The sequence below is a fragment of the Chrysoperla carnea genome, chromosome 5 (genome assembly GCF_905475395.1).
Source record: "Chrysoperla carnea chromosome 5, inChrCarn1.1, whole genome shotgun sequence".
Taxonomy (NCBI): Eukaryota; Metazoa; Arthropoda; class Insecta; order Neuroptera; family Chrysopidae; genus Chrysoperla; species Chrysoperla carnea.
In genome coordinates this window covers 35,064,281-35,088,208 of record NC_058341.1, presented here as the reverse complement: position 1 = coordinate 35,088,208, position 23,928 = coordinate 35,064,281, and the positions used below count along the sequence as shown (strand labels likewise).

Genomic DNA, 23,928 nt, shown 5'->3' with positions numbered 1-23,928 from the left:
TCCTCAAAATCGGTTAAATTTCGAGAAGGCTTTAAGGAAAAAGATAATTTAATGGAGAGTGTTCTTAGATACGTTTCAAATGCGAGTTTAGGATTCCGTAACCGAAAAATTTCTTGTGCGTTCACAAATTTTGAAAATATTATTATAAAAATCGTAATAAATAATCACGGTAATATAAAATTAAAATTATGAAACAATTTAATACATATAACCTCAAATGTGATATTTTTTAATAGAACTATAATAATAATAGAATAATAGAGTATAGCCTATGATTATTATAGGTAACAATATCTATGAATAATGCAAAAAATTACATATACACATTTTATGAGTGCACGCAAATTTATAAATACCATTCATTGTCTACTGTGCTGTATAGTTATTATTTGCAACAGAAAATCAAATAATTTGCACGAATGTTCAATTATATTCCATTAAATAATATATTTTATTAAAAATGATATTAAAATTTACAAGAAAACAACAAAATTTAATTTTATACGCTGGTATTATTTGGAATAAGAGATTTACTATAGAGAACTATTTGAAGGAGTGTTAAAATTATCCATGAATTTATTTCATTTTTGGGGAGTGATAATGAATTTCTATATAGATGGAACGCACAAAAATTTTGTTGAGTAATTTTTTTAAGAATATATTGACAATACTTCTCCTTAAGTCTTAGATGTGATATTATAAAAAATAATAATAAATATAAAAAAATAAAATATTAATGAAATATGTTAAATAATTCAACTGGCCAAACATTTAATAAAAATACAAAATATTTGTAATTTACGAAACAACCTTCCACCCCTTGTTCACGTGTCGATTTTCTCTTTAACGTACTTGACCTTTTAAATACCAAGACCCTTCTTCATACCAAATTTTAATCAAGTCGGACTTAATTTGCGACCGCTAGGGAGTTTAGAGAGACTTGTATATACATATATTATAAATTTTTACGATGGTCATTTTTAACATCGAGTAGGTAGGATCTATAAACATTTGAAGAAATTTTTTCAAAATTCCATCATCAGTACAAAAGAAATAGCTCTATTTCCTAACAAAGCAATTCCCTAATATAAAGCAGAATAATTTCACCATATATTCCGTCGATTTTTATCTAGAGAACAAGGGCCCACAAGAGCAATCTAGAAAAGCGGTCTAGGTGTGACCCACACCTAGACCGCTCCACACCAAGGGACCCACACCAAGGTCCACACGACTTCCTTCCCAGTGTAAAGGTTAGAAAAATATCGTATGTTTTAATATTTATAATTTTTTTGTAAAATTATATATTATTATATATTCGCCCCCTGCATCCCCCAGGGGCTTTGCCCCCTGCACCCCCATGACGTTAAAACTATATAAATGATAAGTGATAATAGTGACAATTATACAATTTTTCATTCGGTACAAAAAACGGCTTGACCGATTTTGCTCAAAACCTAAAAAGGTCTAAATTACATAATTATGCGTTAAATGAAACTGGTCCCATGTCAATATCAACATTTAATCTCGAGATATGCGAAACGAAAATTGAAGCCGAACAGCCATACATACATACATACATACATACATGTGCACAAACGGACATTCTTTTAAAAACCATACTATTCGATTCTTAAAGTCTTCAAACGTGGAGATATGTCTAAATTTTCAAGTTGCAAAATCGGACCCATTACAATAACTATCCCACTGGGAATTCCCAACTATTAACTTAAGTTAATAAGAAGAAACGACCGTGGCTAAATTTTATTTACTTTTTAAATGTCCCTGAAGGATTTTGGAACCAATTTGTGATTCCTCAAAGTTTTGTTTAAGCGAAAGCCATTGACAAGAGCCAAAAGTAAGAGGAAATTGTGTACACCTTCCCATACTTGTATGTAAACCAACCTTAACGCATGTAACATGACCAATTGTACATAATATAAAATCGTCCATTTTATTTTGTATTTATTTTTCTACATTCATAATTATATATATTATATTATATTTTCGTTGTATTTTTAAACAATTGTATTTATTGTTCTAAAAAAAGAATACAAAATGTAATATAATATATCCTACTTTATTAAATTGATTTGTCATCAAGCACACATTATTATTAAAAACTTTCTATTATACTTAAGGCAATAATATACGACAATATTTTAAGTCTTCTTTACTTTAAACAAGTGCATTAGGTTTCTTTTATTTGCTGACTAGTGTGATACCCACCCGCTTCGCTGGGTTTAAAAGTAAATTTTGATAAAAATTGCTCTTACTTTTCCCTTTTCTATAACACTCGAAATAATGGTAAGGATACAGAAATCTGTAATTTATGGTAATGTCCAATTAAATTAATTTTTAAATTTTTTTTCTTTTCTTATTAATATATCTTTATCAATTATATCTCATGTGTTATTCTGAAGTATGAGCTATATTGCTGTACAGTTTCATTAAAAACCATTAGCTAGTTTTAGCGTGAAAGCGTAACAAACAAACAAATAAACAAACATGCTTACTTTGTAATTTATAATATATAGAGATAGAGATTTTAAACAAAAATATTATGAGAAAATGGACTGAGAAAATATTTTACATACTTCATATCAAGCTACGAACGCCGGATATCAAGCTTTGGACCATATACTGATTAAACGAGGTCGATCTTACGTTTTCTGATGGTTCAACACATTGCGGAACGCAACGGTGATTCAACAAATAATTCCTCTAAATAATAAAGAGTAATAAATCTTGTCATATGGAAAAATTTTCCCATTTTGTGGGTAACTTTTCTCAGAGATGCATGAACCGATTCTTCTGCAATTTAAATAAATTATTTAAAAGCATTATACCTCTAGTTCCATTAATTTTTTAATCAAAATATTTCAATACGACCAACAACTGCGGCCAAATAAAATTTTGCATTCGGTTTTAGGAAGTGTATTTATTTTGAGTATTGAAATTTTGTTCTGACATTTCTACTGTATTCTTACTAAAACCTCCAACTTGCTTAAGTTTGGATGGATTATGTGACCAAACGAACAAAATTTGAACTCTAAATCATAAATTTCATCCATGAATTAGCAAAAAAAAAGCAAACCGTTGATATTAATTATTCCTATTGTAAGCAAAAAAAAATAAATAATAATAAAAATATTTTTAATGGTTGATTTTGAAAGTGATTTTGTTTTTGAATAGATATAATAATTTTTTTCTTACTTGAATTCATTCCGATTAGAATAAATAAATAAAAAACATAAATAAAAATAGAAGAATATCTTAAAATCATCGTACCATGAAAATCTTACTATGATATATACGAATAATCTAAACAAATAAATATTAAATAATATCAAATCATAGTAGATATAACTTTTATAGGCTAGATTAATAACTTTCTATTTAAAGAAATAATTGTTAATATAAAGGTGTAAATATTGGACAAATAGATTCTAGTCTATTAAATAATCGAGAGCTTTATGCATCTGGGATGCAAATACAATCAATTTTTATGTACCCGGTGAATTTTTAACGATTTAAAAATGCAAACGTTACTAAGCATACAAGAAATATAGTTTAAAAATACTAAACTATGACGTTTCCTAATAGAAAAACGTTTTATATGGGCTAAAATTTCCATAAACAAATTTTAAGCGTATTTTTAGTTTTTTAAGACTATATTTAAAGAAGCATACGTCTCCCATGATTACTACCATTCAAATTTTTATTCTGAAGCGTATTTTCAAATTTGATTATGATATCAGATAGATGTAAGAGTCACCGTACTATTTGTAGCAGTCATGTCAGTTCCCTTAAACTCCCGGGAGCGAGTGAAAACTGAATTGAAATATTGCATTAGATTCATACAATTAGGCCAAGCTATAATTCGAGCTAGTTAATAATAAAAATCGTGATACAAGTAGAATATTAATTTTAAAACAAGGATCCATATAACATTGATTTGGTACCTCCAAATGTGATATCAAAGTAAGATTTTCGAGACCACTACCATCATTTTCTATTAGAAAGTTAAAAATGATAATAATAGACAAAAAAATGAAAATATTTTTGTATATAAAAGATGTGAATATTTTTATAAATTTAACACCAAAAATACCAAGGTGACTAAACAAATAATTTTGAATGTTTCTTTTTTTATTGTGAACATAAAGTTTAGATCAGTTATTGACCTTTAACGATAATTGTATATTATTTATAATACCATAAAATTAATAAAACTCAATTAAACTGGTGTAAAATCATTTTTTTTAAATATTAAGAAACAAAATTTAAACAATCATATCTAGTTTAAATTGTGGGTTATGAATAAAAATTTCTTCGATGGTCATCTTACACCATATCTTGACAATATACCTTGAATCAATCTACAGTTTCTTTATACGGATATTGTTAACTATAGAAGACAGTGCTTACTTACTAGAAGGCAATCAACCATTATCCATGTGAAGTGCTTTTCAAGTAAAATAGAAATAAAAAATTTTACCATAATTTACCTAAATCATACTAATGGCTAGGTATTTTACTTATATCAGTTTTAAGGATATAAATTAAACTTTTGCTATAATCTAATAGATCAAGCGATTTTAACAAACAAAAATGAAATAGACGAGACTGTTATATTCAAAATAGAGCTAATTCGTAACAAAGAATCTTTCCTGCCACTCAATTTGCTCTGTTCAAGTCATCAGATCTATTAATTAGAACCGTAAAATAACAATAACAAAAAGTTAGGTAGATTAATAAGATAATTTTACTTCGGTAGTATAATAATATCGATACGAATTATTGAGGGTAAATCGCTTGAACCTTTCTTGAATTCGAAAACAGAAGAGAGAAGTAGAATGCTAAACGATAAAAATTCTTTTATAAAGAATTTTTCTATTGAAGCTAATAATAAAAGCTAATAACAGTAAATATTATAACAACAGATAATAATTATAATTATTAAGTATCATTATTTAAGGTTATGTAGATAGTGGTACGTTCTTAAGATACAATCCTAAGTCACATAATAAATAATAAAAACACCTAACATTCATTTAGTTCAAACATTTTAGTGTGGACAATTTATACATGGAACAAAGGTTAATTTAAGGAATAGAAGTATAGCTTCCAATTTTGTCTTTGGTACGATATGGTAATGAGACATTTTTCCTCTTAGAAAACCCTTTTGTTCTATTAAATTCAAAGAGGATTCGGTGAACATAAAGACAACGTTCGACGGAGCCAAAAATGAGATATATACACTTTAAATAGTGTGTTCAATTAGACACACTTTACAAAAATTACTACCCTTTTTTGCGCTCAATTTACCAAAAGACTCTTTGCGTAGGTCGAAAAATTGTACACAGAGTATCACAAGACTTCGTAATAAAAAATAGCAAGAGCAATTCGTGAAAAGAAGAGTAGAAGAAATGGAACCGCATTTTCTGCACAATAAATTCATGCTTTTCAAAAAAATTAAAGTATCAGAAAATCAGAAAAGTTGAATTAACAAGTGAAAACAAACAATTGACTGAGTTAATTGTTGAAATACCATGCCTAGACCGTGTTGATTACGGAATCGTTTGTTTTTTTTACGTCATGTAAGTAAAGAAAGATAGCCATTCTTAGATAGCCACACAGAACTGATATTCCCAAATAATACATGCATAATTTATGCTTGAATTGCGCCCTCAAGTGTAAACATTGATGTTTACGAAAAAATGTTTCAAACAAAAAATATGCTGCTCATTTCCTTACTCGAACTCACTTTTTACATCCTGAGCACGCTATAAATATTTAAGCTTGATATCTTTTTTCGTTTTTGAGTTGTGTCGACTGACAGATGTACAGGCACATAGACAAACGGACAGACAACCGAAAATGGACTAATTAGATGATTTTATGAACACCTATACCAAAATTGTAGGATCAATATTTTTAAGCGTTACAAACTTGGGACTAAACTTAGTATACCTTGATATATTTCATATAAACATGGTATTAAAATTGTGAAAATGAAGCGTTACACTAAAAATTAAAACATTCAGTTTAAAATTCCAGAATTTTATTTATTAATGCTAAAATTTCCAAAAGAATTGACCAAATAATACAGTTTTTTATTCCCACACCTTATATTTTCTTATAAAACGAATACTTTATTACCGTTACCTAATTAATCAAACCAATTGCATAGATTAGAGCTAAAGTAACTACCAACATTCGTGTAGTTTTCATTTGTATGGTCTTTATTTAGGACCGTTTTTCAGTTCCTCATTTTCTGCTCTAAATAACCCTCTCGCCGTTACCAACGGAATGTTTAAGAAAAAAAGTAGTATGAAGGATAAATAAAAGCATAATGAAAAATCTATTATTAATTTTTTTCCTTAATTTTCAAAATCAAGGTCACTTGCATGTCCAAATTAATATATTTGAACTGTACACATATTATACATATTCATAATGTATGTTGTTTTTTTCATATAAAATATAATCATTTACCTAGTTATTGTTCAGTATATTTACGTTGATTATTACTTATTGTGTTCAATATTAGGTTATGTTTATATTTACAATTCAACTTTGTGTTTATTCATAATAGAAGTGTTTGGTTTGGCTTGGATAACAAATGCTGTTATTTTTGCAAACTCAATTTATGTTATATCGATTCCACATATAAAGTATGTGATTGAGAATTGATCAGGTTGTTAATACTACTTTTATAATAAAAAAATGAATTTTTTAACACAAAATACTTGGTGGAATTTATGTTTCGCCCACAGGCATATGAGTATATAAATTCCATAAATTGGATTATCATGTGTGAATGTGAATTTATATGAACGTATTTATCATATAAGAAGGCGCCAGAAGCTGTTTATTTCTTAAACGCTGCAAGCTAGAAACATGTCAGATATATTTGTAGATTATAAATGGCACACGCATTTTGTAGTCACTCTACCCACGAAGCGATATTGCCACAATATATTCGATATCATGAATATAAGCGGTCTCTTGTGAATTATGTAATATAATATAGAGCCGCAGACGAAGTATCACAAGCTGGAATCTGGAATTCTAGATATCTAAATGTTTCTAACCCCCGACTCATAAAGGAAGGTGTTATACTTATAAGTTTAAGACCTCTGTGTATCTGTGTATCTCTCTGTTTAGCTCCTAAACGTATGAACCGATTTTGATTTGTTTTTCTAAATGTAATTCAATCGAGAATGTTCTTTGCTATGTTTCATGTTCGAATTTAGAATACCGTACGCGATAACAACTAGAAAAAGGCCATGATCTTCAAACGGCCGAACAGATTTTCTTGAAATATAGCTCTAAATACTATACACAGTAAGAAATGCAAGGCGTTTACTACAATGCTGGTATGGTATAGAGACAAATACTATAGTATCTATGTTAGCATAGGTAATATTACAATATTGAATAGGACTATCCACCAGAATTATTATGGGTATCCCCGACCAGTATGGGCCTGGCGAGCATATTGCATTGACTTGTCCGTCATAACTATTGCTAATGTTACTATTCCCTAAATACAGTACACAGTATGGCGTTCACACCGATTCTAAAATAGTGATTTCCACAAAAAAATTCTTAATGTGGAGATCCAATTACCTTTCAAACAAACAATTGGCTCATTTAGAAACTGCTATGCCACAAACGAATCGACTAGACCTAATTTTGTACCAAGGGTTTCTTTAAATTTTAATTTAAAATTTATACTAAACTTACTACGACTTTCCTAATTTTCTTTTTGCATTTTTTTTTTTTTTATTATTATTTATAAATCTAAGATCTGCTTTGCGAGACAAGACATATCGAATATTAATTAAAACCACCTTCACACATCCAAAGAAATAAGTATTCCACAAGATCAAAACTATGCCACAATACCTACACACGAGATATTTTTATCACGAAACTATTCGGTTTGATTAAATTAACAAAAGTTTGACAATAGCTCACATATTTGACTACTCACTTTAAAAATAAAAACACCAAAAACAAACGTGTAAGTTCTCATGTTTAGCAAGACGTATAAAAACAATTAAAATTAAATCACAGAGTGTATGTGGTGCGCTAAAATCATTGCATCATTTTAAAATAATTAAATAATGTTAATGAATGCGTGTGTATATACAAATAAAACCTAAATTCATTAACTTGTGTAGGTGATTCCACACGAGAATTAGGTTCCATAAAAATACACAAGATTTTATTGTGTATGTAATAAAATGCGTCTAAAATATTTCATTAGCAAGTCAAATTTTATGTTAAAAATTCTTTTTTTTTTAGTTTTTTGATTAATGTCTCTTTATAATGTATAAAAACACGCAATTTAAAAGAAAATGATTACCCCCCCCCCTTTTTGTCCTATTTGTAGTTAGACTGCAAGCATGGGCAAACGTGACTTACAGAAGTCGCTCGAACTGCTAACTTACCATACGAGTAAAACAGTGACAACCTAAAATATGAGTAAGATAAAGAGACTACATTTTTTTCTACTTATCTCATTAGTGTTAGAGAAACTGAGATGGGTAGAAGAGTCGTATATCTGTCTCGCTTTCTCCTCTATGGGCAATGTGGATTTTGACTAAAAATAACTCGCCCACGTCTGAGTTAGAGGCAACAAAATAATTTCAATAACGTAAAATTCTCAGGATATTCAGCCTGAAAAAAGACACCGCTATCAACCTTGAATAAAAATAACGTTCTAGACCACGAAACAATGATCTCGTAGATACTCTGCTGGAGATGTTACTGGACGTTGAGACAAAAGAATGTGTACAAGATAAACTTGTATGGTTTTCACTGTTTCACTCTTCAAGTTTTCATGTTTGAGGTAGGATCCTCAAATATAATGAAATTGATCCAAGGTATACTAGGATGAGGTTCAAAATACATTATACTGAATATAGACATGGTTTTATTTATAATTTGGATATTTATTTATAAAAAGGGGGTATTTGCATACACGTGCTATTTTTAAACAGTATCCTGTAATGTTTGGACACTATAAACTGTGCAGTAATTCCATTCGAATGTCTCACCAAAAACTAACGATGTTTTTTTTTTTGTATACAAAATACTAAAAATTATTTAATAAATTTAGATCAATGTAAAAAGACATTACCTGAAAATATAACGTTATTATATAAAGTAAAACTTATAAAGATGTTCTTACGTTTGTACGTACAAACAAAAATATGTACAACTAATTACAACATAAACGCATGGAAAAAAGCTAGCGGTATTTTTTTATTTAGATAATATTCTTACAGCTCATTCATATAGGTACTCATATTAAATGTATATACAGCGCAGCGCATTGCATTAAGATATTGAATAGAACGGAATAATTATGTAAATAAAAAAAATAACTTTTTTTTTTTAAATTATACACGGGTAAAATTTTAAGAACTAACTTTTTAAGAACCAAAAATTATAAGTTGTAATCTGCCCAAAGAAAATATAGGGAAAGAAAAATACTTGTATATTAATTAATTATATTTATATGTGTTTATGATAACCATTTTCAGTTTTCGTAGCTTAATCCATAAATAAAATGGGCAATATTTGTAATAGTTCTCCAAAACTTTTACATAAAATTTCTAAATTAAGCATATAAGTCTTTGGAAAGTTAAGTGACTGCAATTTTTACACATTTTTCAAAGTAGGGTAATTCGAGCTACAAACCGTCCAAAAAAATTGTTTCCACTAACAAAAATTGCAATCTCGATTTTTAAGAAACATTCTTCTAACAATATTTTCTATGCAATATCCTGAACCTCCGCAAACCTAAAAATGTTCAATACCTGAAAGTCAGTGTTTTAACTACCCAAGTTGACTACGTTTTAATTTTAATTCTAAGCAAACAATATTATCTAAAACAAAGTTCGCTAACTGACCGTAATGTCAGTATCAGTGTGAATGCCATATTGTAGACTGTATTGAAGGAATAATAACATTAGCAATAGTTATGGCGCGCGGTTGGCGATACCTACAATACTTCTAGTGGATATTCAGTACTGTTATATTACGTATGCTTACATAGATACTATACTATAATATCTGTCTCTATACCATATCAGCATTGTAGTAAACGCTATCACCCATGATTTAATCACAAAAGAGGTTCTAATCAAACTTAACCAATAAACATACCAATTATAGCCGAAAAGAAGGGAATATTTGACAAATTTACACGTTAACTAACACTGTATTCTTAGATAAACAGGGAGATGTTTACTGCGACAGCAAGATCTGCGACGTTCGAATTCTATATGAAAAATTTTAACTTACATGACTTATAAAAAATTTGTTTTCAAGTCAATAATTATCAATTGTTAAATGTTACTTCTACCAGAATGGAAATCAATACTCAAGATATGGAAGAAATATACACAGTAAAACTTTAGTTGGTTCGAGCAGTGGTTTAGAATGCCAAAGGTTGTGATCTAAAACCCCGAATTTTCGAAATTGTTAAAGGACGATTAATTAGTTAAATTCTAAAGTTCTATAAAATGAATTGAAAATTATTATTAAACAGCTTGCCTCCATCTTTTTGAAGTTGATCAAAAAATATATAAATAACATTTTATTTCATAGTGTTATGAATTTAAATGAACAATAATTATTTCATATCATTTTAATAAGATATATAATTATTGTTGACGTTTTTAAATGGAATAAAAACTGTCATATCGTGTGAGATCGTATTAAATTTTATATTTGTGTATTATGATTATAAAATAATATTTATTTTATTTAGTTTTTTTGTATTAATTAGCTTAAGAGAGCATGATGACAGTTGATCTGTGTAAGATGTCACCATTTTATTTATTTTGTTTTTCAGTTTGGATTTAATTGTATCCATACGCTAACTTAGATATTCACGCAAATGAAAATGAATAACGGATATTTCTGTTGTTGTTGTAAATTTTAAATTAGACTTAACTACATTTTCTAGCATCAGTCTCTAGATTATTAATGTAAAAAATAAAAAATTCTAATTTAAAAAATTTATTAAAATCCGATTTTACGACCAACTTTTTAAAACCATCTGCTTAATCTTATTTTGTAGTAGTCACAAGCCATAAAAACCCCGTTTTTTCTCGTTTGTGAGGGACTTAATTCAAGAACAATTCAGTCAATAAAGTATAGCATTTATTATCTAATTTAATCTCTGCATATCTAATTAACACTTGGCGGTTTTTTAAATAATATAAGTAATCTTTAATTTAATATAAATAATTAATTCATAGTTTAAAAGAAAATATTATTTTGGTAGGTAAATCAACATACGAGTAGTTAAAAAATGTAAATATGTGTAACTGTAGAAAAGACTGTTGTACCTTGAACATATTGTACCTTAAATCATCCTTCATTCTTGGCCTTATTTCTTTGACACTTTACGTGTGCACTAAAGAAGAATTTTGATAGTTGAATTCCTAAATTGGTGAGAAAGAGGATGAAAGTGTCTATTAAATCCATTTTTTTAATCAACTAAAGTTTAGAGTGAAGGCTATAACGTTTTTGTATTTAAAGTTGAAATTGCCTAGCGAGGTTGGCGAGTAGCTGCTAGTAAAATAAAAATAAATAAATTTTCATTTTTTTTTTGTAGTGATTTTTAACCGTGATTGTGGTGGATTAGTAGGTTCATTTTCATATTCAATTATTCCATATTCAACGTAATCTGGAAATAGTTTCCTGAGGAATGCGTCACAAAAAGCACAGTTCCAATTCGTCTCGACGGTAACACAAGTACGATAAGAAAAAAGTAGAAAACTTCAAAAGGAGAATGCGTCACAAAAAGCACAGTTCCGATTCGTCTCGGCGATAACACAAGTACGATAAGAAAAAAGTAGAAAACTGCAAAAGGATAGTACTATTCCTATAGTCTATATAGTGTTATAAGGCTTTTTTTTTCTACTACTTACATTGAGTGTAACAATAACTTCTGTACACAGTGCTTAGACACTGAAAATAATTTAGAATTACACAAATCGGAAGTAGGCACATTTTTTCCAGAATTGCAAGTTACAACAACACAACAGCCTCTAATCTAAGGCACCCAAGGCACAACAGCCTTCTCTAAATCCATACAGGTATTGTAAAAATATAATTTTTTTAATATTTACATATTTATTACCAGACATAAACAATAAATGTGATGACTGAGAAATAATTCATGACCTACAACCAAAAAACTTGGCCTACAAACAAATTACCTTTTAATTGGTAATTAATTATGTATTACATTATGATTATTTGAAAAATTCAATAAAAATTGAATTTGACCATTTTAATTTGAAATTTTTTTGTCGTTTTGTAAATTAATAATTATAGAAAGTGGTTTTTAAGAATGATTTTTGTACAATAGTAATGTTTATTTCTATTTCAAAGAAATTGTGTTTTATTTCATTGAAAAGAATACAACCATTGTTTTTTAGAGCTGCAGGGGGTTTGGAAGTAATATAATTATGGGTCCAGGCACGAAAATAAGCAAGTATGAATAAATGGTACTCACCTTCCAATTTTATTGCTTGGTACTTGCCTATTTTCGTTGTTGTTTGGCATATCCTTTCGAACTTGGTCGTAGCTTTACGAGAATACAGGGAGTATAGAAGAAATTCTAAATACGTTCAATACGCTGGACTATTAGGTATTATTAAGGACTATTATTGGCCAAGGCTATGGATTAACTTAAGTTAGCTCTAAAAAATTGATTTAAAAAACATAAAGCTTAACTTACCACTGCTACTTTGATTATCCACCGGATTTGAAAATCGATTCACACCACTTTCATGTGTAATAGAAACATCCTCTTTACCATCCGGAGATGGTGCATGATCCGACCCAATACCAGATGAACCCCCACTACTTTCTAAACCACCACGTCGCCCCCCACCACTTGCACCATTTGCCACACCACTTTCAATAATAGCACCATTTGTTTGTTGATTTTTCATATTTAATCCAACAATATTCGAATTTAAACTACGCCGTAACTCAATACCAGTTAAATTTCCCTTTTGTCTATGCACTGTATCATAATCACGTGGCGGTAATAAAATTGGATCATTTTTACCTAATTTTTGACGTAATTCTGCCGCTAAGGAATCATATAAATTGGCAATACGTGTTTCATGATTAAAACGGTGTTGTTCATCGCTAGATTCTGATTCTCGAGCAGATGATGTCGTTGTGCCTGTATCACTGCTTCCTAAACTACTGTCGAATTTTTTCGCTTTAAGTACTTTAGTTTGTGGATTACTCTTCAATTTTAATCGTTGTTCTAATTCCGTAAATTTCTTTTGATTCTCTGGTCGTTCGATTAGGATTTGTAATTGGCTCTTTAACAAGGTAGCCGTTTCTAAACTGTCGCAACGATATGCGTGAACATGTAACGGACATTTTGTCACTGGATTAAATAATAAAAGAATACAGGCCACAATATCTTCATGCTGCAAAACGCACGTTATCGTATTATGCGGTATAAAATGTTTAATTGTCTCATTTTTCGGTTTCGAATGTTTCGTATTTGTTGTTATAATATTTTGTATGATTTTTAAACCTTTATGTGAGACTTGTAAAGTGACCTTAAACGGTTCAATATCACGTTCCCGTTCAATTAAGTGTCGTACAACTGGTAAAATATATTCATCACCTCGTAATCCTTGTGATTCTTTTGCGCCTAAAAACCATACATAATATGAGGATTTTTTTATATCTTTACGTAATCGTAGTGCCATTTTGATTTGATTATATTTTTTTGAGCGTTTAGTTTATCACATATTTTTAAGAAGAACACTTAGGGAATATTCAAAAAACTTTATATCACATTTTTTTTGAACACACTTTTTTGAAATGTTGGCAGTAATTGTTTGAGATGTTTTCTGTTATGGCTTGCTTAATTCGTTGTCATCCTGAAAAGAATAAAAGAAGAATATTATTAATTTTAATTGAACAATTAAGAATAGAAACAAATACGTTTTCAAAAAAAGATAATAGATAATTTTTACTCAAGATTCAAGTATAAGTTGAAAAATTTTGGCAAATTATGTTTGATTTTAAAAGCAGATCCAGAAATGGAGAAAGTTTTTCCTTCAAAAAGTTTGAAAGTCGAGTATATTAAGCACTTAGCAAATAACTTGCAGCCTCGAGCTATAGTAAGTACATAGTAATCAGCAAGATTGTGGCTAGAATGGAGTATGCCACTGAAATTCTTTGGAACTATGTTACGTATCGCACGATAAACCAAACAACTGCAACAGACACCAAAAACCGACATCTATAGGTTTCCTAGGAAACTAAAATCTTTTCAATCGATTTAGGTGGTCTTGAATTTTAAGAAAATGTAAAAATCTTTTTATAACTGTCAATTTGTATTTTTTGTCAAAATTTTATATTTTCTCGTTTAAAAAATAGTGAAAGTTAGTAATTAAACTAAACGTAATGTAGTCAAACATTGGGTTGACTACTAAATCAGAAGTATGTCTTTTTTAAACTAATACTACAATTATTTCATACAGTAAAAACTCAAAGTAGATATAAAATTAAATAATTAAAAGAATCAAACAAGTATTTTACTTCTAAAATCAATACATCAAATATCCAGAAAAATATATTGTAAACAGTGCTGGATTTACACTAGGGTCAGTCGGGGCTAGTGCCCAGGGCGGCAAATTTTCTAGGGCGGCAAAATTTTGAAAGTGAGAAAACATTTTCTATACAAGATATAATTAACTAATTCTTTTAAATAAAGATTTTATCTTTCAAGAAATATAATTTATGCATTATGTATCAAATTAAAATTTTGTATATTATAATATATTAAATTTAAGTGAAAACTATTAAAATAAAATTAATTTATTTCCATAAAGGTTTGAACAAATAAAATTTGATACTTTTTTTTTCTGAAATTGATAAATTAATATAGTTTTTTTTGAAGAATTAAAAAAATTTTTTTTTCTCATGTTTATTGAGAACTCTAGAGTCTAGACATAAAGCTGAAGATTTGCTAGTTGCTGTATTATCTGTTCTTCAGTTTTTTTATCTTGATCTCTCAGATTGTCGAAGTCAGTCATATGATAACGCGAATAATGTATCAGGGATTTATTCGGGCTTACATGCAAGAATTCATGAAATTATATCTTGCAGAACATGCTTCTTGTGCTGCTCATTCTATGAATTTAGTTGGAGTTGAATGCGCCCCAGTTGCAGTAGAATGCGCCCCAGAAGCTGCGTCATTCTTTCATACAGTACAAACTTTATACAACTTTTTTACTGCATCGACGCATCGCTGGGAAGTCTTACAGTCTCATACTGAAAAAAGAATTGCGTTAAAAACTTTATCTGCAACCAGATGGTCAGCTCGTTATGAACCGGTTCTTTTTTCTGCAATTAATTAGTTATTCTAATTCTTAAAAAATAAGATATCAAAACTATTAAAATAAAATTTCAGTCATAGGGCGGCATTTTCTTCAGTGCCCCAGGGCGGCAGAAATTTAAATCCGGCCCTGATTGTAAATAAAAAAAGTAAGCGCTGCATGTATAATTTACCAAAGTAAGAACAAATATAGTTCCTACCTGGTGTTCCTACCTGGTGACACCTCTCGATCGTGTCGTGGTAGCAACGAAATAAATGATCTAACTTGAATATGAATAAAGTAATATTTTAAAGACGATGGATGACATTTTACAATATTATACGTATATCGTAAATTACAATTTACAAAACTAAAATTAATAAATTTTAATTATAAGCTATCTAAAACCTACTAAGTAAATAAATAATTTGTATTAATTACAATTGCAAAATATTAATTGAATCTTCCATAAATATTGCAACATATTTTATAAATAAATAAATAATTCAACTGACATTATTTTTTTACAAAACGCTTCTATTTTAATATTTTTATATAACTATTCAATAATATTTATTATTATTTTTGTTTGTGGTTTAGTATTCAAAATATATTTATTTGTATACCTCTATATTCAGACTATTGTGTAGCAGTCCAACACCAAGGGCTCTTAATATTATCGCACTCAATTTATGGTAATTATTGGTATACAAAAAGTGCCTAAGTATTGACTTCGTTAAGGTGTCGATCGAAGCGTATTAACGGCCATATAATCCAAAAATTATTTCGTTACATTCGGTTGAGTCGTTTCAAGGCGGTCGAGTTTTTTAAAGTTTTTATTGTACTGGGAAGTTATATTTTTTTCATTTATAAGCCTATCCACGACTTATCATATTTTCAACTGCTTATTTTCGTATTTCTTAGTTTTAAGGATGCAGAGAGAAATAATCGAACCTGGTTAATATTTCTGTGGAGCAAATGAGCAATTTAAGCGTTGAGTGTTATTGAGTGTTAGTTCAACGATTCATATAGTAAATGGAATATTTCCATATAATATTTGATCTTTGGAACAAGATAAATTAATCACAGCATTCTAATTTAAAAAGTTTCAAAAATGGGAAACAGAAATTGGATCACTCTTTACATTTATATAAAATTTATCATAACATAAAATGTTAAGCACAGTGTATTTGCGTCTCCATAAGAATTTTGGGTTAGGAATTTCTGTTCGTATAAGAAAATCTGATAATAAGTTGTCAACCCTAACTTTACTTAAGACGTTTTAGTACATTACTGATAATATTGGCTTAAAACGTGTTATATTAGCACCATAGCAACTTTGGCATTGCCATTGGTTGGCCTATTTTATGAAACGTGTTATATTAACACCATGGAAAGTGAAATTTACAAAATTTAAAAAAAAAAAAAAAAAACAAAGCTAAAAAAATCAAAATCGGTTTATCCGTTTAGGCGCTACATTGCCTTAGACTGACGCACAGACAGAAACACTGACACACACACACACATAGCGGTCATACTTATAACACCCCTTTTTTAGTTCGTGGGTTAATAAAATGGTTGAAATTACAATTTGGCTAGGCCATATCTACTATATTTCTACAACTAGAGGTCGTCTGAGTATTTTAAACAATGAATTTTTGTAATTTTTTTGTACAAATTTGTAGTAATATTTCTATCGGCATTACCTAAATTGACAAAGGTATTAAAAATATTTAAATTAAAAGTATAAGTTATATCTCTAATAAGTATTACTAAATAATAATAATAATTTACATATTTATTATTACAAAATACTTTTAAAAATTATTTAAAACATTAGATGTGTTGAATTTAAATAAATTACATTTGTTATTATTATTATTATACATTTAATTTCAAAGACAAAAGTACCGCTGCAATGTTCATGACACAATGGCAAATTAGATTGAAATTTTAATGAAAAATTATAATAATCCCACATTGTTTGAAACAGTTTTTGTGTCAAAAATTAAATTTAGTTCAAAAGAATTTTACTTCAAAACAATTTCTTTAATCAGTATGCTCACACTTTCAAGCTATAGTTACAACCGCGACGCTTCAAATGAGGTTTGTTACAAGGGCATAAATTACAACTTAAAATGCGTTATGCGTAGCATCAATATTTTTGAGCGTTACAAACTTGGGACAAAACTTAGTATACTTTGATATATATTTCATATATACATGGTATAAATATAAAACAGCAACAAAAAAAAGAACGAAATCTGAATTGAATTCAGCAAGAGCACAAGATAGGTAGGTAACCAGCATCAATCAATCAATAAACAGTGAGAGATTACAGTTATTTTATTTATAAAACTCCCATATGTAGTCACAGTGAACTACAGACCCAAAAAACATTGAAAATATCAAGTGTATAAAATATTTTTTTTTTTTTAACTTTATACAATAACATATTGGTATGAATTGATTGTATGAACAATTATCATGTGTTTGTTGTATTTCTGTTCAAATAAATAGTTTGATACCTATAATAATAAAAAATCTTTTATAAATAACTTACAGGAGAGTTTATTATCAACAAATTCATGTTATCTATTGATTTGATTTGAGTGCGATTTCTTTAAAAACAAGTTTGTTAGCCCCGTGTAATAAAACTTTTTGAATAATTTCATAAAGAAAGTGTCCTATAATTGTTTTGCGATCGTACTAAAGCATCTTTTTTTGTAAATATTCCTTCAATCGGGACTCAAATTTGAGGAACGTTATGATTTCAATGGATTCAAATTATTTTGTACTTTTTATGCCACATTTCAATAAAGTGTGTAATATTTAGATACTTTACATATGAAATATTTCAGAGTAGATATATTAAGTTTAGTCTCCCAAACGGCTAAAAATATTAATATACGCGAGTATAGACGGGTTCAAATTATTATTACCTCAAAAGTTTATTATTTTGTTTCAATATAATAATAATAAAGTAATAAAACTTATCGCCGTTCTTAAATTGTTATAAATCACTTGTCAAACTTGTTTTTTATTTATTTGAAATACCTCAATAACACCTAATAAACTTTTTACAGTCAAGTGATGATGATCAATACCTTGGCTCATTATTTAAATATTTTTGGTAAACTTTTTACCTAGAAATCAAAGTAGTTCAATATGTTCAATTTATAGCTCATCAAAATATTGGACAATAATAAAATATAATTTTCTTCTGTCTTTCATTTTAACTCTGAGTGATCCAATTTTTTTTACTTGAATCATTTTTAACAGGTCGCTGTTAATATTCAAAATAAAGTCGAAATACTCACAAAAAATTGGTAAAAAGCTACCAGTTTAAATTACAAAAATGTATTAAATGCATACCCCATTGCGAATTTCATTAAATTCTGATTGAATTCCTTTTTTCAAAATCTATCCACATTTGTCCATCCTCTAGTTTACATCGGCACTCACAGTTGCAAATTTTCATAAAATGCAGATGTCTTTCGTTTGAAAACGATTTTTCCATGTTTTTCCAGTCAACATTTTTGTTTGCTTGCCGTTCAATTTTAAATTTTGAGGAAATTTTGAGGTGGACAAGCGAAAATTTTGGTTGACAAATGTTAACAAATGATGGACAAACGAATCAATAAGCATTTAATGTAAATTTGCCATTGGGGTGCAATTTTCACGGATCTTAAAAATACAGGGTTTTCAGTGGTATTCATTTGTTCTATGTTTATTGAATAAACTCAATTTTGTGCAATTAAAATTGAATTTCGTTTTTATTAAAATTATCAACGCAAAATAAAATTTAATGTCATTCAAGGTTTAAGATCGATATATCATTTCATATAAATTGGTAAAACTAATTTCTGGTAAAATTTTTAATTTCTTTCTATTTTTCTTGGAATTGGAATTATATAAATTTAAAAACATTTCATAATTTTATAAATTAAAATTTATAAAGTTATGAAATTAAATGTTAACCAAATTTATTTTAATAAGAAAATTTTTAATGTGGGCAGAAAATATTTTTTGAGGACATGTCGCAAATATCTTTAAGAGCAAGCATTGGTCCGCAGACTGGCGATTGACTATCACTGCTTTCCTAATGAAGTATTTCATTAGAATTTCAGAAAGCAGTAAAGGACCTGGCTCATATTATTCTTTTCCACCAACCATAAATGAAACAACGTTCATCGGCATTTTCATTCTTAATTCTGTTTACATCCTCACTTATAAATAAATTTTTACTTAACGTATCATTAATCAAACATAATAAAAGAATGAATTTTTATGTGGTACACACATTATAGTAAATCAATAAAAAATAAATAAATAAAAATTTATTGACTCTGTTAATTTTTTTTTTAAATATTATTGGGGCCAATCACTTGTTGGTGTATTAAATATTAAATTGCTTATAGGCATTAACATAACTCATTCATTCAACATAGTGAATAAGCAAAGGCGAATATTGTTGCAGGGGTATGATGACGAATATTTGTTTGGTTTACATGAAGTTGTATGTTGAATAGTTTCAGAGTTAAACCTTGTTGATTTCATAGTTCTTAAAAACGGGTTAATTTTTTTGAATTATTTGCTCCAAATCAATTATATTATTGTTGAAAATACGACGTATAGACAGTTTTGATTAATAATTGTTTGTTTTTTACGTCATGTAAGTATAGAAAGATAGCCACTCTTAGAATAGACAGTCGTGTATATTTAACACGAGGGTGGTGCAACACACATAACTAATCTTAATATATATATATTTCTTGTGTGTGTCTGTATGTGACTGAACTCCTCCTAGACGGCTGGACCGATTTCGATGAAATTTTTTGTGTGAGTTCAAGGGGATTGGAGAATGGTTTAGATTTACCATTCGGTCCACTACAACTGTTTTTGAGGGCTCCGTACCAAAAAAATGAAATTTCATTAAATGGTGGGAGCGCATATAAATCATATCACATTATGTATACTATGTGTACTATGTATTTTTAATAGTATTCAGGTATTGTCAGGCCACTCCAATAAATAGCAGTTAAATTGGGGTTTAGCGGGATGGGTTTAGCGGACAGGCTAAACGTAGTATAGGTATTCATGAATTGGAGTTACGTTTTTACGGGACAACGTCCGTCGGGGCCGCTAGTATTACCATATAATACATACTGTCTAATGATCTAAACTATATTTAAACTTTTGTTCTATCTCTTACGGCTTACAAGATGGGTCCTACGAACTCAAGATCCAATGTTTCTCTATGCTATGTTGCTCATTTATGAACACTACCTCACTTTTTGCGTCCTAAGCATGCTATAAAAATTTCAGCTTGATATCTCTTTTCATTTTTGAGTTATCGTGTTTACGGACAGACAGACACACAGAGAAACAGATTTTCAAACGGACAACCGGAAATAGTTTTTTTGAACGCCTATATCAAAAGTTTGTTCATAGCATCACTATTTTTAAGCGTTACAAACTTGGAACTAAACTTATTATACCTTGATATATTTCATATATACATGGTATAAAAACTTTTAAATGCGTCGCCGCACTATATCTGTTGGACGAAGGGTTAGTTTAAATTATCTAAATTTATTGCATTTAAATAATATTTATATAATTACTTTATTAATCAACTTAATTACTTTTTATCATTATGATTATAATTACCTGTAATCATTATGATTATAGGTTATTATGGCAGAATTCAGCTGTATACGTAAATTATATGAAAGTACCAGGGTGCCTCGTCACTCTTTCGAAGTTTTTTTGTCACTCACACAAGGGTTAATATAGCTCTGTAACGCTTAGAAATATTGATGGAGCAGACCAAATATTGAAACAGTTTAAGTGTGTCTATCTGTCTGCCCGTGAATGTGTCAAGTTTACAATCCCCGAAGAATGCTCAATTATCAGTTCTTTAAGGCCAGAAATACAAAAATTTTCTCATCTATGATTTTTATTTATTTTCATTTTTATTAAAGTTAAGGTTTTTTTCACACAAAAACACTCAATTACACTTCAACTGTCTTTGTATTTCAGCCAAAGATTTACTTCTTGTTTCAGGGACCCATATTACACCAAATACGAAACCTAGGAAGCCGCATGCAGAAAAGATTAAAAACGGCAAATAGTTGGCCATGTTAAATAAAAAATCAAATAAAAGTGCAACTATTGCACCTTCTATTGCCGAAATTACCATTAACAATGAACAGCCTTTTGATCTTATGTCAGTTGTAAATAATTCTGCACCCAAGACGTTTGGCAAATGTTTCAATCCCAATCCAGATATTGCTAGATAAATAAGATTTCCAATAAACGCTGTAATTCCAACGGTAGTTGATATTTCTCCATTAATATTCGCTATAACGAATGCAAGCCCAGTGATAAAATGTGCTATACAAGCACCAAGAGATACAAATAAAAATAATGGCCTACGACCCCATGAATCTATTACGAAGATACTTATAATAGTTGTGAAAGTTTCCACACCCTTAGACATTATTGAAATTTGCGTTAATGAAAGATCTAATTGATAATGTTGGACAATTGTATGAATATTCGTAACCATAGTTGTAAGGGCCGTAAATTGTTGACAAGTTTGAACACCAACGCATATAAAAACCACCTTAAGATTTAATGGAACTGTAAAAATTTTAACCCAGCCTTCTTGTTTTATTGCAAGAGTTTCATTCCAAGACGACTTAATTTCTTCGTACTCTTTATCCACAATTTTTTCACAACGAAATTTTCTTAATGATTCTTTACATTTAGCATCTTTATTTTTGCTGATAAAAAAGTATGGTGTCTCGGATATGACACAAACTAACACTAAAGTCACTAATACTGATATTCCACCAATTAACGCTGATAATTCAATGGAGAAGCTTGCTTGTATCAAACTACCAGAAAGCATTCCTAGAGACATAATAAGTACACCCAACACAGTGAACGGTCCACGTAAATGAGGTAATGCTATTTCACTTATGTAGGTTGGTACAACTGAAAAAGCCCACGAGCTTGTTATACCACGTAAAAAAAGTGATATAAAAACCATAGAAATGTTTACAGCGAAATATTGAAAGATTTGTGATAACAGAGCTGGAAACGTGAATAATATCATTGATAATTTTCTACCTAGGATATCATTTGCATACGTTGACATTAATGCTCCAAATAATATTCCTATATTGTAGATGCTAGACAGCCAAGACACAATTAGAGAGCTTATTTTTGGAACTTCATGATAACCATCAACGTTTAAAATTACTAAATATGGACTCATTGTGCCCATTTGATTTCCACAAACAAAAAATACTAGCGAAGCTGAAAAATTACAAAATAAATTATCTTTATTCTTTGTATTTTAGAATTACTTAAAAAGGACATGTCACTCATTTCATTGAAATAACTAAATAATCTAATATTATGACAAAAATTTGAAAAATTATTGAAAAATGTTAGGTATGCCGACCAAGTGCCTCAAGTATGAGACCAATGACGCACAAGTACCTCAAGTTTAAGATCAATGGCGTATGATCGTAATGAATTAGCGTAAAGACTAATTTTTCTCCTTTTAGGCTCCTAACCTCTCTTCGAAAAAATTTTTCTTTGTTACTATAGTAAGAGTAGTTATTCGGTCAAATTAAATCAAAAAATAGGAGTGAAGGTACAAAAATTCGCACCCAGCTCAAAAGTGATATGGTTCAAAACACCATAATCTAAAAAGACCTCATCAATCCGATACCTGGAAAAAAACTTACTCGTGGTCAAAGGTCGCAAAACTGGTTTTTCGCGATTTCAGCATTTATGATGGTATTTTTAACAATCCTATCAACTTTGAGCTGGGTATAAATGATGGATTGCATTCATACAAAATTTTTGATAAATTGATTCCATGAATACTTGGACAATTTCAGTAGCTTCTTGATATAAAATACAATTTTTTTTCTGAAATACTAAACAAAATTTTCATACCTGCCATAACAGAAATATATTGCTGGAGATATTTCTTATTAAAATAGGATTTTACAGTAGTAAGAACCATTTTTCTCGTGACAATAAAGACTTCTTTAAAAATAAGTTTAAGGTAACAATGCAAAAATAATCTTTTATCCAACAATTAAAAATTTTATAATCGTGTCAATTTCATAGATAAACATGACTATATTTTTTTCCTTCTTTGAAATTACCGTGCTGCAATTAATAATTATTTTAATAATATTTAAATAATTTGAATAATTAAATAACATAAATGCTTTATACTACAGTCATTATGTATCTTTACCGTATACATATCAATTTACTAACACTCGATTTTTAAACAAGGAGCTTTTTATAATTTTGGCGATTTACAATTGAGTATTGAGTACCTCTAACTTTCTGACAGAGAAAGTAAAAAGGTTTTCAATCCAAAAGAAAAATAATCGTAAATAATGGTAAGTAATTGATAAAAGAAAAATGAAAATTATTAAAATAAGCAAAGTAGAAAATAAATTATTGCAGAATTTACCATCGAACCATTTGTTTTTTG

At 28.9% G+C, this 23,928-nt stretch overlaps 2 protein-coding genes across 3 annotated transcripts in view; both read right to left on the bottom strand.

Moving 5' to 3' along the window:
- Positions 1–23,928, bottom strand: part of LOC123301544 — a 136,397-nt gene that overhangs the window by 51,002 nt on the left and 61,467 nt on the right. For both annotated transcript variants that reach the window (XM_044884321.1, XM_044884320.1), the window contains exon 2: positions 12,776–13,949. In XM_044884321.1, the coding sequence (XP_044740256.1) occupies positions 12,776–13,775 (1,000 nt within the window). In that variant the 5' untranslated portion in view covers positions 13,776–13,949. The remainder of the gene's footprint in view (positions 1–12,775; positions 13,950–23,928) is intronic.
- LOC123301139 (sugar transporter ERD6-like 5) lies at positions 21,406–23,442 on the bottom strand. The gene is made up of 2 exons (XM_044883873.1): positions 23,373–23,442; positions 21,406–22,721 (listed from the first exon to the last, which is right to left on the bottom strand). The coding sequence occupies exons 1-2, from the start codon at positions 23,440–23,442 to the stop codon at positions 21,406–21,408; spliced, it is 1,386 nt and encodes a 461-aa protein (XP_044739808.1).